At 36.3% G+C, this 16,641-nt stretch overlaps 1 protein-coding gene across 2 annotated transcripts; it reads right to left on the bottom strand.

Moving 5' to 3' along the window:
- Positions 1–1,195: 1,195 nt before the first annotated feature.
- ormdl2 (ORMDL sphingolipid biosynthesis regulator 2) lies at positions 1,196–10,860 on the bottom strand. Of its 2 annotated transcripts, none has more exons than XM_067447217.1 (4): positions 10,752–10,860; positions 10,158–10,332; positions 9,655–9,806; positions 1,196–2,496 (listed from the first exon to the last, which is right to left on the bottom strand). In XM_067447217.1, exons 1-4 carry the CDS (start codon positions 10,835–10,837, stop codon positions 2,361–2,363), a joined length of 549 nt encoding a protein of 182 aa, XP_067303318.1. In that variant the 5' UTR covers positions 10,838–10,860; the 3' UTR covers positions 1,196–2,360. The 2 variants fall into 2 exon arrangements, with proteins under 2 accessions (XP_067303318.1, XP_067303320.1); XM_067447219.1 differs by lacking the exon at positions 10,752–10,860 and adding an exon at positions 10,441–10,462.
- Between the last annotated feature and the right edge of the window lie 5,781 nt (positions 10,861–16,641).

Genomic DNA, 16,641 nt, shown 5'->3' with positions numbered 1-16,641 from the left:
TAATGTCCAGCAAAATAATTTTTACTTCTCTTCTGTCTTGTTTATTATTATTATTATTATTGCTGACTCACTTCTACATCCCCTGTTCACTCCTCCAGTAAATGGCCTGATAAAAAAAAAAAAAAGTCATACCACAGCAGACTGCTGTTTTACGGCTGATCACCTCTTGGTCTTCTTTATACAAATGCTGTGGTTTGGCTGACCTTCCTCGATCAGTGCAAGCCTTTCTCATAACAGGCTTTAGAACAGGAACATGAAGAAAGCAGAATTGCGACAAACAGCAGAACCATTATATCTTCTGTCATAAGCAGCATCTCCCAGAAATCCCGTCTCAGCTATTGGTTTTGGATCCGACAGACATTGAAAAGGCTAAATCTAAAGCTGCGGGCAAGAGATGGGCTATTACCTTGTTCTTCCTCTGCAGGTCATGCAAATGATGTTTGCATTCCAGTGGTGACATCAGCGGTGGTCCCCGTGTCACAAGCACAGGATTCCTCAGTATTCTAGCGCGTTGAGCCAGAAGCCTATTTGCATGTGCTTTCGTGGTAAACAGGCAGAATGTGTTACATACGCTAGGCAAATAGGTGGCACAGGTGGGCCGAGGACACTATTCCCCTCCTACTACCTCTTCCCTGAAACACAGTTTGTTAGCATTAGGGAGACACCTGAGCCTTTATTGGGGGATTCCCGTACAACTATCTGCTTATCGCTGTCGCTGGGCTTGCCCCGTCCGCGTGTAGGTGTGTAACATGTAAAACTCACGGATTTCCCCCGGTAGCGACACCTTCACAACTTATCCAAATGCATGTCCATATTCATCAGACCGACAAAGACCTGTGTTGAACTTGAGCTTCCTCGTGGCTGATGCGCACACCTGTTCACTTGTGTGGTTTGTTGTTATCCAACAGGTCAGAAGAGAGGATTCCCAAGTTCATCTGCATGTGGTTAGATTTATCCTGTAATATGATTGCTTCAGAAGATTTACATGCTTCCTATCAATATGGTGCAACTTCACGCCATTCTGAGCATCAGACTTTAATGTTACTTACTACTTACATTCTTGTCGTGTAGAACAAACATTGGGGGCTAAGCTGTAGGTGCCATACTGCCACAAATGCAACTGTAAATGTCATTTCACTGAGTATAGATCAATGTATCCGGTGACCTGCTGATCGTACTTTTACATCAGTCCAAATTACTTTATGACTGACGAGTTATCTTGTGCAAGAGTCATTTTTATTATAACCAGTGCAACACAATGACAGCAGCACTCAAGCTACATGAACTCCACAAGCTTGAGTGAAACCTGATGATCATGTTCTCCAGCATGACTTAAAAACGATCCAAAAAGTAAATTGTCAGCATCTGACCATCTGTACACAATTTTAGGTAAAAAAGAAAATAAGTAATAATGTTATTTGTGACATGGAAACAATGTTTCTTCTTGTAAATTCAAAAAAATCTATTAAATTAGATTTTGGGTCCCAAATTTTTAATGTGTTCTCAAATATTTGTTCCCCCATCTGTATACTCTCACTTTTGTATTGTGAACAAACATGATCCATGAAGACATGTACATGTTAAATATAATAATAATAATGTAAGTTTACCTAGGCATTTACTACCAATTGGAATGTTTTATGATATAAAATAAATAAATACAGGAATTCAAAGAAATCTGATATAACCAGTGCTCTGCAAAAAACCTAAGCATTGAACTTTAAGTGAAACACTTCAAAAGAAACCAGATTGTATACCATACATTACATTCACACATCACAGATCATGGTTTTGCATTTTTTGGAGAAAATGAAATGAAAAATGCAACAACACAGTTCAGATTAAACTCAAAACAGATGTGTTTCTTATGATTTGAAAAGATCTTATTTACTGCAGTTACCCATGTTATATACTAGAACACTGACAAAAAATCTGAATATTATAATTCAGCACCATCATGTTTCGACTCCAGAATGACAGAGCATGTTGTGGCAAATAGGATTATGCAAAGGGAACCTTAACTAAATTAATATCAGAGGATGATAATTGGCACATTGTATGTTGCAATGCAGTCAAAACATCCTTAAACTTTATTGATCTAAAAATCGTTATGATGAAAATAAATCACAGACATGAGACTAAATTTAAAACAAGAAAATAAACCGCAGATTGAGTAAACCTGAGCATGGAAGGCTTTTTTTAAATAGTGTACTTGAGTCCAGTGCAGTTTTGGTTCCTTAAGGCCCTATGGCTTTGGACCAAGGAAGCATCATATGGAGAATAAAAGTCATCTCAGTCAAGAACTTCAGTCATCTCATTTCCATGATGCTACGTCCCCTCCATGAGTGTGCTGAAGTATATCAGTATTTATTTATACCAAATAGACGAACTCCATGAAACTGAGGCAACTTGGGAAGGAGAACACTTAGTAGTGAGCCTGTGTTGACTAGGAAGTGGGTGGTATCATATTTAGTGTAGAAGCTGGCCAAGATGTACCTATGAAAACATAATTAATGTAAATATAATTAAAATGAATGTTATACTATTAAGCATTGTGTATAACTAAGAATACAATATATATATATATATATATATATATATATATATATATATATATATATATATATATATATATATATATATATATACACACACACACACACACACAGACACACTGAGGAAACTTAGATTTTTTAAAACTATTTATTTGTATGATACAGCTGCAAATCAGCTAGAATTCTGACCCTCAAAGACCTGTTAGTCTGCCTTTAAAATGTCCACCTCCACTCCATTTATTATCCTAAATTAGATGCACCTGTTTGAGGTCATTAGCTGCCTAAAGACACCTGTCCACCCCATACAATCAGTAAGAAACATGGCCAAGACCAAAGAGCTGTCCAAAGACTCTCGAGACAAAATTGAACACCTCCACAAGGCTGGAAAGGGCTACGGGGAAATTGCCAAGCAGCTTGGTGAAAAAAGATCCACTGTTGGAGCAATCATTAGAAAATGGAAGAAGCTAAACTTGACTGTCATTCTCCCTCGGACTGGGGCTCCATGCAATATCTCACCTCATGGGGTCTCAATGATCCTAAGAAAGGGAAGAAATCAGCCCATAACTACACAGGAGGAGCTGGTCAATGACCTGAAAAGAGCTGGGACCACAGTTTCCAAGGTTACTGTTGGTAATACACTAAAACGTCATAATTTTAAATCATGCATGGCACGGAAGGTTCCTGCTTAAACCAGCACATGTCCAGGCCCGTCTTAATGGCCATTTGGATGATCCAGAGGAGTCATGGGAGAAAGTCGTGGTCAGATGAGACCAAAATAGAACTTTTTGGTCATAATTCCACTAAAGTGTTTGTAGGAAGAAGAATGATGAGTACCATCCCTACTGTGAAGCATGGGGGTGGTAGCATAATGCTTTGGGGGTGTTTTTCTGCACATGGGACAGAGCGACTGCACTGTATTAAGGAAAGGATGACTGAACAACCTCCTTCCCTCAGTTAGAGCATTGAAGATGGGTCGAGGCTGGGTCTTCCAACATGACTGACCCGAAGCACACAGCCAGGATAACCAAGGAGTAGCTCTGTAAGAAGCATATCAAGGTTCTGGCCTGGCCTAGCCAGTCTCCAGACCTAAACCCAATATAGAATCTTTGGAGGGAGCTCAAACTCCGTGTTTCTCAGCGACAGGCCAGAAACCTGACTGATCTAGAGAAGATCTGTGTGGAGGAGTACGCAGGAAAAGAACTACAGGAAACATTTGACCTCTGTAATTGCAAACAAAGGCTACTGTACCAGATATTAACATTGCAGACTGATCTCATGAAATGGCGTATGTATGACAATTCGTATGCCATTTTGGCATGCTATCAAGACGCATAATCGCTTTTAGCGTGTTTATCAACGCCATTTCATTGGCCCTGGCCCTAAACCTACTCACACACATACACTGCCCCTAAACCAATCACAAGAAACATTCTGCATTTTTACATTTTCAAAATAACAATTTAGTATGTTTATAAATCCATTTACCTTGTGGACACACACACACACACACATATTCAGACACATTTTGAACGCAAAATCTTCCCTAAACCTACCCATTTGTGTATTATAAATAAACAGGATATAACAGGCAGATAGGACTGCAGGCACAATTTATTCAGAAAGTACAAATATCCCAATGTTCCGAGGCCAAACGTTTGATTTGTGTGAAGAAAATCCCCAAAAGCGTTCAGTAACGTCTAGTCCATCCGCCAAAGATACATTTCAAATATTGCCGCCGAAAGAAACGTCACGTCAGTTTTGACAGCTTTGGCTGTTGTATGTCTCGTGACCAATTGCGTAATTACGTCAGCTTTGATTGTAAAATGCCATTGGCTCTCGTGTCTCGTGACCGATCGCGTCATTCTAAAGAGTCGTCTCGTGTATCATTTGAGTGAAAAATAGTAACGAGTGCGTGTGTTCTGTTCACGAAGGGGTGCGATCATCATTACAACGACTAAAACATTAAGATAAACTCTATTCGTCACATGAAGATATCGTATGACTTCAGAAGACTTGGAATGCAACAAGTTAATACTTTTATACTGTTTTTTGGTCAGTTTTTGCAATAAAGACATGTGACTGTACATTTATTTGCCTGTTACGTGTTTTATATTGTTGGGGGTAGGTTTAGGGTAGGAATGTTTGGAGTTAGTTTCTCCAAAATATAAAATTAGGCTATAAATATTAATTCTGTGAGATCAGGTTGGCGGAATCACATGGCGTACACATACACGCGGAATCACACGGCGTAGACATACACGCGCTAGCTCAAAATGCGTACAGATAACACGCCACTTGGCTTTAGAAAGTGGCAAGTATGTTTACGCAAAGTCACAATGTCATGTTGAACATTTTCTCAGATGTTCAAATACTTATTTGCAGCTGTTTCATACAAATAGTTTAAAAAATCATACATTGTGTGAATTATTTTAGATTATGTCTCTCACAGTGGACATGCACCTACGATAATAATTTATGACATGATTTCCAAGTGGGAGAACTAAAAATAGCAGGGTGTTCAAATACTTATTTTCCTCACTGTATATACATATACACATACACACACACACAAACCCGATTCCAAAAAAAGTCTGGACACTGAACAAATTGTGATAAAAAAGGAATGTAATTTACAAATCTCATAAACGTATATTTTATTCACAATAGAATATAGATAACATATCAAATGTTGAAAGTGAGACACTTTGAAATGTCATACCAAATATTAACTCATTTTGGATTTCATGAGAGCTACACATTCCAAAAAAGTTGGGACAGATGGCAATAAGCGGCCGGAAAAGTTAAATGTACATATAAGGAACATCTGGAGGACAAATTGGCAACATGACCGTGTGGCAGTGTCTCTCAGAAGTCAAGATGGGCAGAGGATCACCAATTTCCCCAATGCTGTGGCGAAAATTAGTGGAGCAATATCAGAAAGTTTCTCAGGGAAAAATTGCAGAGTTTGAAGTTATCATCACCTACAGTGCATAAAATCATCCAAAGATTCAGAGAATCTGGAACAATCTCTGTGCATAAGGGTCAAGGCCAGAAAACCATACTGGATGCTCGTGATCTTCGGGCCCTTAGACGGCACTGCATCACGTACAGGAAAGCTACTTAAATGGAAATCACAACACGGGCTCAGGAATACTTCCAGAAAAAAGTCTATTAACACAATCTACTGTGCCATTTGACTTTGCCGGCTAAAACAATAGGTCAAAAATGAAGCCATATCTAAACATGATGCAGAAGTGCAGGTGTTTTCTGTGGACCAAGACTGATTTAAAATGGACTGTGGCAAAGTGAAAAACTGTTCTGTGGTCAGTTTTGACCTGGTCAGGTCAATTTGAATTTCTTTTTGAAAAACTGGGATGCCATGTCATCTGGACTAAAGAGGACAAGAACATCCCAAGTTTTTATCAGTTCAGAAGCCTGCATCTCTGATGGTATGGGGTTGCATGTGTGCATGTGGCATGGGCAGCTTACACATCTGATAAGGTACCAATGCTGAAAGGTATATCCAAGTTCTAGAACAACATATGTTCCCATCCAGACGTCGTCTCTTTCAGGAAAGACCTTGCATTTTCCAACATGACAATGCCAGACCACATTCTGCATCAATTACAATATCATGGCTGCATTGAAGAAGGATCAGGGTACTGAAATGGCTAGCCTGCACTCCAGATCTTTCACCCATCGAAAACATTTGGCGCATCATAAAGAGGAAGATGCAACAAAGAAGACCAAAGGCAGTTGGGCCAGTCTACTGTAGAAGCCTATATAAGAAAAGAATAGTACAACATTCCTAGTCCTAAACTTGAGTAACTTGTCTCCTTAGTCCCCAGATGTTTGCAGACTGTTATAGTGGAAAAACATGGGCTTGTTCCAACTTTTTTTGAGATGTGTTGATGCATGAAATTTAAAATCAACCTATTTTTCCCTTAAAAGAAACATTTTCTCAGTTTAAACATTTGATATGTAATCTATGTTGTATTATAAATAAAATATTGACATTTGAAACTTCCACATCATTGCATTCTGTTTTAATTCATAATTTGTACAATGTTCCAACTTTTTTGGAATCGTGTGTGTGTGTGTGTTTGTGCATGCATGCGTGTGTGTGTGCATGTGCATATGTATATAAACACAATTACATTAAAATGTGTTATTTATATATTATATATATACTGCCCAGCCAAAAAAAAAGTTTAAATAGGCAAATCCTTAAGAATCTATGATTGGATCATTATTGCAAGCTGAATGATTGGATCATTATTATGTTTCTAGGATGTTATATATTTGTCAAAATTCTCCTAACCCTTATTGATGAAGTGTGTAGCTTTTAATTTCTTAAATAACCACGTTGTTTAAAAACCTCTGGCATGTCTGCATTTTTGGTTAAGATCTTGCATTGACAATGGAAGAGTCCAGCCCTCTGTAAATTGTCCTCCAGCACATACCAAAGACTTTCAATGAATTTAAGGTCTGGACAAGAGGTGACAATTCATGTGTAAAAGTGATTCTTCACACTCCCTTTCCTACCATTCTTATCCCATAATGAGCCTTGTATTCTGGCTTTGTCTTCCTGAAATATGGCCCTAATATGTCTTCCTGTAAAGTTGGTGTGTTCCTGACATTGTACATTTATTCCTTTTGAAATGTGTTTTATATCATGTTCATTCTTGAGGTTATGTTTGGTTTTGAATATTCTATGCAATTTGTTATTTTTATTTATCAGTGTTCTTGTTATGTGATTGATAGACTGCTTAGTGTTGAATTAATAGGATTATATGATTAATAATTCATTAGTTGAATTTCTATGGTGTTAATTGTATTTAAAATTCAGTTTGTTCTTTATTGTCTTTTGTTAATAGAAACCATACTACTCTATTTTTGATTCCATGCAAATATGTCTGGATTGACATGCTGCTGCTTCTTCTGTCAATTCTAAACTTTACATAGTTTTTTAAGAAATGAAAAGCTATAAACTCCATCAATTAATTAGCGTTAGAAGACCTGTTGCCAAACATATACCATGCTAGAAACTTAAGACTCTTAAGCATTTGCCTATTTAAATATAAACAGTGACCCTTTTTTGTGAATATATATACAGGGTTTGGACAATGCAACAGAAACATCTGGATTTAAGCTTCAATTTATTAGTATGGTGTATGCCCTCTTTTAGCAGCCAATACAGAATCAATTTTCCTTAAGAATGACAGATACAAGTCCTTCCCAATGCCCAGTTTACCATGTTATTGGTGGAGGAAAATGTTTTGTGACTTGCTTCTCCAAAACAATCCAAAGTGGCTGAAAAATATTTAGATCTTGTGACTATGCAGGCCATGGGAGATGTTCATCAAATCATTCTGTCAAAAGTCTTGCTTTGTGTACTGGTGATCATGCTGATTACATGATACAATATATGAACCATTAAAAGCACATGGTCCTAATGTCAAATTACCACACAATCTTGATGTTTGTCAAAAAAAAAAAAACAGTATGTCATTCAGCCAGAGAGGCGGTTGGAGAAAAATACTGGCATTCTAGATTTGGAAGGCAATAAAAATCCCCAACTGTTTGCAGAGTCAGACATCCAAAGCTCATATGGCCTTCAGATTAGCTCAAGAACAATTGCAATTCGCATTGCAAATGCGTCAAATGCAGTGGTGTAAAGCAACCTGCCACTGGACTCAATAATAATAATAAAAATGAAAAAGGGGAACAATTCTCAAATTTTCATTTTGGCTTAAAATATCACGATGCATATCGAATCGAGGGTTCTGTATCATGATTTGAATCGAATCGTCACACTAATGTATCGGTACACTCCTACAAGACATTGAGCAATTTCATGCTCCCAACTTTTTGGAAACAGTTTGGGGATTGTTCCTGAAACAGTTCCTGTTCCAACATGACTGCGCACCAGTTTACAAAGCAAGGTCCATAAAGACAAGGATGAGCATGTTTGGTGTGGAGAAACTTGACTGCCCTGCACAGAGTCCTGACCTCAACCTGACAGAACACCTTTGGGATGATTTAGAGCAGAGCCAGGCCTTTTTGTTCAACATTAGTGCCTGACCTCACAAATGCGCTTCTAGAAGAATGGTCAAATATTCCCATAAACACACTGCTAAACCTGTGGAAAGACTTCCTAGAAGAGCTGAAGCCGTTTTAGCTGCAAGGGGTGGGCCAACTTCATATTAAAATCTACGGATTAAGAATGCTGTGTCATTAAAGTTCATGAGCATGTTAAGGCAGGTGACCCAAAAACTTATGGCAATATAGTAGTGTTGTCAAAAGTACCGACTGCGATACCAAATCAGTACTCAAATTTTAAAAATGTGATGCTTTGAGCGCTTTTGAACAGAATCGTAAACACCTCTGACTGGATTTACATTGTTACAAAGTGATGGACGCATCAGGGTAAGAAGAGAGGTGGATGGACCCATCATCCCTAGTGCCTACCATACAAGCATGTGGGGGTAGCATTATGATTTGTGGTTGCTTCAGTTGGTCAGGTCTAGGTTCCGCAATGCCATGTGCCCAAAAAATGAGGTTAGCTGACTACCTGAATAAACTAAATAACTAGGTTTTCCCATCAATTGCTTTTTTTCTTCCCTGATGTCACAGGAATATTCCAAGATGACAATGCCAGGATTCATCGGGTTAAGGGAGCATGATACATCATTTCACACATGGATTAGGCCACCAGTGTCTAGACCTTAACCTCATTGAGAATCTTAGGAATGTGCTGGAGAAGACTTAACACAGAACTCTGACTCTCCCATCATCAATTCAAGATCTTAGTGAGAAATTATTGCTACTCTGCACAGGGATAAATATTGTGATTGCATACGCTTATCAAAACGATGCCATGGAGAATGAGTTCCGTAATCAAAGCAAAATGTCATGGTTAGATGGTCTGAGATTTTTTTTGGCCATGCAGTGCATGTATGTTTGGATGGATGGATGGATAGATAGATCATTAATTATTTATCATTAAATAAATAAGAAAAATAGATACAAATAATAAGATTACAGTGCATGTGGAACTATTTCTGTCAGTTTTAAGAGAATTTTGAATATCACTTACAGTACAATGGGTGAGATGGTGAGGAACTTCCTCGACGCTGTGAACTGGATGCCATAGTCCATCTGTTCCCAGTGAGTAAGCAGACGTGCTTTGCCTTGGTCTGGCGTCTCAAACGGTGTGCCTTTAACGGTGTGCAAAAACAGATACATCACCTAAATGGGAGAGAATTGAGTTAACAATGGACCACTACATAAGAATACAACTTCTAAATGTTTCCTATGATGGGGCTTTAATAATTCTATCAATTGTTTGATTTTTGAAAGAAGTCTCTTAAGCTCACCAAGGACTGCATTTATTTAAATAAAAAATACAGTAAAAAAAAGATTTATTGTGAAATTCTGAAAGATCATGTTACACCGAAAACTTGTAGTAATGGCTGCTGAACATTCAGCTTTGCCAGCACAGGAATAATTTTCACATTATCACTGTTTTTATTTATTTTTTAATCAAGTAGATGCAGCATTAGTAAGCATAAGAGACTTCTTATTATAGCAAAAACAGACCAGGTTGTGTATGACATTGGTGAGCGTCCACACCACAGGCACACTGAGGAAAGGGATGCTGAGTAAAACTACATGCAGGGCAGTGGTGAGCAGCAGGTAGGCCAGCCAGATCCCCCGGCTGTTCATCACCCGCGTGTTTGGGTTCACCTCGCTGTGAGCAACGCCCACATTCATCCTGTAGAAAAACAACAGCCGTGATATCCTTCATGCAAACACACAAAGCCATTAAAAAAACAAATAAGGATGCCCTTTAACAGGGACAACAGTCTTCACAATGAATTACATTAGTTATCACGATTACATAACATTCACTTCCCCGACGATAACCTGTTTGTGGTTTATGTAGGTGTATAATGCGTAGTATGTAACGTACAAAACCCGTGCTGATTTAACATCTGAACACTGTTAGCTAACCAGCTAATGGATTCAACAGCACAATCGCTGCTGATAAAAGCTGAAGAAAACGCGCCATGAAAAATAGTCATGCTTGAAGTAAGAAATTAAAAGAGTAATGAACACAGCACAAAATGCATGTTAAAGTACATTAAAGTGGTGTAAATAAAGAGCTAATGTTGTCATATGGCAGCCACCCACCTTGCGAAGTAACCAGGAAATAGAGCGTCTGCGGCTAGGTTTGAAAACCTAGCGAGCTGCCTACGTAGACAGCATCCTAGGCGCATGCAGGGCTGAGCGTGTGTGTGCGGCACGTGCTTATGACGTTATCTAGGTAAACAGCGCAGGAGGTTTTGAAACACAGCCTCTCTCCGCCCTCTGATCCGCTGTCTCATTAACACTACGAGAATTATTTTATTTTATTTTATTTTATTTTATTTTATTTTATTTTATTTTATTTTATTTTATTTTATTTTATTTTATTTTATTTTATTTTATTAAAACTTTCTTTTTTTGTTTTATTGAGTTTCATTGGATTTGTCTCAGCCATCTTGTTGGGAATGTGTGATTAATTATTTTATTATCCATAAATTAGCTAATTGAAATAAAATTGTAACAATCTAACTAAATGTACATTTTAAGAATCTAATTATTTTGAGAAATCTTAATTATTGTTTATATTACTTTATTTGTATATTATATATATTTATTTTCATAATTCTTAGCTTGTAGTAAAGCTTGTACGTTTTATACGTTTTATGTACTGCCATTGTACAATTGACTATATATATATATATATATATATATATATATATATATATATATATATATATATATATATATATATATATATATATATATATATATATATATATGTATATATATTTATTTATTTATTTATTTATTTATTGACTATGTACAGTTGTTTTTAAAGAAAAAATATTTTAAAAATAAGTTACCTGGTTGCCTTAAAATGTATTTATTCAAATATTATTAAACGATTTTGTAAGCATATTGTGTGTGTTTTATTTGTGAAGACACAGTGAAACATGCCGAATTTAGTTTTAGCTCTATTTTCATGATTCAATCACATTTTTAATGTATCGGTTTTATGTATTTTATGAGTTTCTATATATTAAACCAATTTCCTTTATTGTATCAATTCAAAATTTAAATGTTAATAAACTCAAAATTTTAAGGCAACCAGGTTATTTACTTTTTTTTAAGTTAGCCCAACAATATTTTTTACAGTGTATGAATAGGCTGCCGAAATATTTAATGAATTGGAAAAGTTATCAGAGATATCAAGAGTTTTAGGTTCTCTGCTATTGCCAATAGTCCTACTTCCTCTTCACATATGTGAACACAGGAAAAACTTCACTAGTTTGCCCCTATAAGAAGAAGGACAGTATAGTAAAGTAATTTAGAAGTATCAGAAAATGTCTGATGATTATGCTTTCTATTTTTTTCTTTATTATTTTTTGAATATAAGCTATTATTTATTTATTCATTTATTGTTTTGCATCTTGTGTAGGCTACTTCCTGTCAAAAAACAAAACAAAACAAAACAAAAAACATGGTATTAGCTGGAAAAAGTAAATAATGCAACCTCTGTCTTTGCTTGACTTGTGTGTTTGTTGGTAAATCAAGTTCCCTTTTGTAGTTATGACCTCATCCTTAATGAGACAGCACACACGTTCCTAAGAGAACTGAGTGGTGACAGCATCTGAGTTTAGGACATATTTTGCAGGAAGCTTCATGCCACCATAAAGAGTAGCATGAATGTTTATGGAAATCACATCTTCCCTCTCCTTTAACAGAGAGCTGTTGACTTCAGACTGGGAAATTTGACCACATTAACATTTCCTTGTTGATTAGAGTACTATTACTACTAGTAAAAGTAATTAGCTTACACATTAGTTCTACAGTTAATGTCTTTGTTCCCTTTGAGAACAATACACAAGAATAAAGACAATGCATGAATACAATGAGTTCTGAAATACTTGCTCATACATTTATTAGTCATAAATTACACACCTTCTTGGAAGTTACATAAAATGATGGTACAATAAATAAAGAAATAAATAAGAACACAATAAATAGTTCTATAAATAATCACTTCATGTCACACATGATTTCTTAAGTTAATGCAACTTTGAGTTGTTACTAAATCCATGTTATTATAACACAGGAGAACCTTTGTAGAAGCAGCAAAAGCTGTTTGAACATTTTGACCAACATGATCACGACTAACATGTACCTCTCTATCTAACACTGTTTCATCTCAACTGGAGCTACTGAGGATGCCAGAAAAGAGAAGACACGGGCAGATATGATAGAGAAGGAGTAGAGCCTTTCCACACTGTCCCGGCACAGAGTGTCGTCATACCAGTCTACTGCGGTCAAAGGAGCATCCACCACTGGTTCCTGATCATCAAACAAAGACAATAATGAAATTAAAAGTGTTTACTAGAGCAGATGATACAGGAATACATTTACATACGAAACTTTCCAGGAGGATAACATACAAGGATGTGGGAATTACTTTTTGCCTCTTGTTATGAAAACTTCCAGGTGTGCATTATATCAAAAGGAAGTACATGAAACAATAGCAAAGATTCTGAATAAAAACACATACTTTAAGCATCTGCAGGAGATGTTGGGTGACTTCGGCGATCTTGTTGGCCTGCTTTCTCCAATCACTGCAAGCTGAATTCTTAAACATGCCATCCTTGTGAAAAATGGCAGTGTAGTTTTTCAAAGCCAGAATAATTCGGGATTGACAAGTCTGAAATGCAAAAGACAGATAGGGACAAATTACAACATCTGACTAACACTTAAGCAAGATAATATGAAATATATGACTTTGGAATCATTAATACACTCTCAAAAAAGGTACACAGTTTGTCCTTATGGTACAATTATATCATTTTCACTGCTTTCCTCTACTTAAGAGATACAAATGTAGCTACTCTTAAGGGTACCAGTGACAGTCACTTGGACTTGTACCTCAGTTTTGTACTCTTTTATTTTGAGAGTGTAGGCATGAAGTGCAACTGAATTATTATTTTACCTCTTTGTTGCTTTGAAGGCTTAAGGGGTCACATGTGTCTATTGGTCTTATAGACACTGGAGGATCATCAATGATACTTGCAATTTTTGGAGATTCTGTAGAGACCTGTAGAGAATTAAATTGCTTTATTATAATCAACAACCTAAGAAGGTGTCTGAAACAATCAATAATGAAAATAATGTAAGACAAATAAATAATATATTTAGTTTAAAGAACTTACCTTGTTGTATAAATCTCTCGCCATCTCATTGAGTTTGAGAGACAGCGTTTTACACTCCGTGAATTTCACGTCCCCAGGTGAAGGCGTCGGGGCTCCGAGAGCTCCTGACAACGCCGAAAATGAAACGCAAAAAGCCAATAATAATGATGATTTCATTCTAACAGAATGTCGTTTGCAGTCCTGTTACAGTAGTATATCCTTTCTCTTGGAGTGGTTGGAAGGTAAAACTATTGTAGTGGCATCCTTTAGCGATTTTATAGGGGTGGTGATGAGTCACCATGGATTTCCCCGATCTGACAGGTAGGCTACGCTAATAGAGAGACTAATTAAGTGCCTTGGTTTCGCTTTCATTAAAAATATTGTTCCTCAAACACTAGCTTCCAAGATGCTCAAAGTAATACTTAAATTATAACTTAAGTATAACCTGATTTATTTATTATGGAAAGCCATTTCCACTACAGAAAAATAAATAATAAAAATAATTATTTGGTAATTATTACATATAGGCCTACTAAATCATTATTATGAGATTTAAAAAAAACCCGACATTTTGACATATCGAGTCATAATTATGACATAATTATAATTATGAGATTGTAAAGTAGGCTATGGCAAAAAAAAATTTAAAAAAAAAAAAATATTCATGGCATACGAAGTCATAATTAGGCTATATGTCATATGCCTACTAAGTCATAATTATGACATTTACATTGTGACATTAAAAAGTAAGAAATTATGACATGCTACTAAGTTCAATTATTTATCTCTGGTTATAACAGCTCAACATGCATAGGACTATTAAGCTAACTGGGTGTTTGTGTTTTAATTAGCCTATGACTTTGATTGTCATAGTTTAAACTTTTTATGTCATTGCGATTTAAAAAGGCATGGTTGTGATGTAAAAATATGAAACAGGAGGGAACATTTTCATATCAATTTGCATCCAAAATCAAGTTTTGCCGTTCCCTCAAAATGTTGCGTTTGCCAGGTAGCCTATCTCAGGGGATTGGAAGTGAAGCAGCCCATTACAGTCCATTTTACTGGTGGCACAGTTTCTTTTCTACATCCAGGCATTATTTATCATGGTTATCAATTTATTACCCATTTCAAATTACATTACACTGCACAGTCAGTACTATACTATAAGTACTATACTCTCTCTATTTAGACACACACACACACACACACACACACACACACACACACACACACACACACACATACACACACACACACACACACACACACACACACACGTGGTATGGTGTTTTAAATTTTTCTGTCAGAATTTTTTGTTTTACCGTGGTATTCATGCTGATTGTGACGTGAGGTTGTATATAATCTCTGGAATTTGTTGTGTATAAGTTGTGGAATTTTCCTGAAAACTTGTCCTCTGACTGATATTCTAACAAACAGTATAGTCTACGGCTTCCTTTTTAATGTGAAATGCAAAATAATGGGTAGATAAGCACATTTGTCATTTACAGGGCCATAAAAAAAGCAATACGGGAAGTGTGATGATGTAATAATTTGAGAATGCAATGCACCCAATGCTGAACCATTGCATAACTGACAAATAACATACTTGGCAATCCCTTACGAAAGGAAAATATATTTACCAATATATTATTTTGAAATATATTATAATATATTGTAAATACATGGACTAATATATTGATGGTATTATACAATATATTATATATTCCTGTAATATATTGCAAAATATACAAATGATTGCCGCTTTCATATATTGTAATATATTGGAGGATATAAATATTAAATCCCATATATGTGAATATGTTGCCTAATGTATTACATCATATTTTCCAATACACTGCAATATATTTTCGTTAGGGATATAGCTCCTGAATCTTTCATGTATCTTTGAACCAAGGTATTTTTTGAGTGCACCTCCATATTAATAATAATAGTCACCATGTTGCAAGCCAGTATTAGTTACAGGAATTTTCTTCCACCTCAACATAATATATTCATGAGAATTTGAGGTGGTAAATCTCCTCAGTAGATCTTCCCATTCACAAATATTTTGCCATTTCATGGACATTATGATGGAGCAACATAATTCTCCCATTAAGACAATCAAAATGATAGAACTTCCAAAGCTGTAAACCTATAACCACATTGTACATTGTTCTTAGAATCCTGAATGAGATAGTTCCCCAATATTGTTTTTTAGGAAGTTGGGAGGAAGTGACCAAGAAAGAACTTCTGTCCTGAAGATGGCAGTCTGCTAGTGTTGTCATCATCTTTATACCTCAACTTTCCACCACACTTACTTCACTTCTCTCAATTGTCACAAACATCCTATTCTTTAATTTTATATGGCATGTTTTTTCTTATTTATTTGTAAATGCTGTTTGTTGCATTATTTGACTAATTGAGATTAAATTGTATTAATTGTATTGAAATAAATCTACTGAATTGACTGAAATAATATATTGGGGTCAACATTGATCAGGCATATTATGACCTAATGTTGTGTTGGCCCCCCTTTTGCTGTCAAAACAGCCCTGACCCGTCGAGGCATAGACTCCACTAGACCCTTGAAGGTGTGCTTTGGTATCTGTCCAGTTGTTAGCAGCAGATCCTTTAAGTCCTGTAAGTTGCCAGGTGGGGCCTCCATGAATTGGACTTGTTTGTTCAGCAGATCTGAGGAATTTGGAAGGCAAGTCAACACCTCAAACTTGTTGTTGTGCTCCTCAAACCATTCCTGAACCATGTTTGCTTTGTGGCAGAACACATTATCCTGCTGAAAGAGGCCACAGCCACCAGGGATT

This window comes from Pseudorasbora parva, chromosome 6, assembly GCF_024679245.1.
Source record: "Pseudorasbora parva isolate DD20220531a chromosome 6, ASM2467924v1, whole genome shotgun sequence".
Lineage (NCBI taxonomy): Eukaryota > Metazoa > Chordata > Actinopteri > Cypriniformes > Gobionidae > Pseudorasbora > Pseudorasbora parva.
This window is presented reverse-complemented; position numbering and strand designations above follow the sequence as displayed.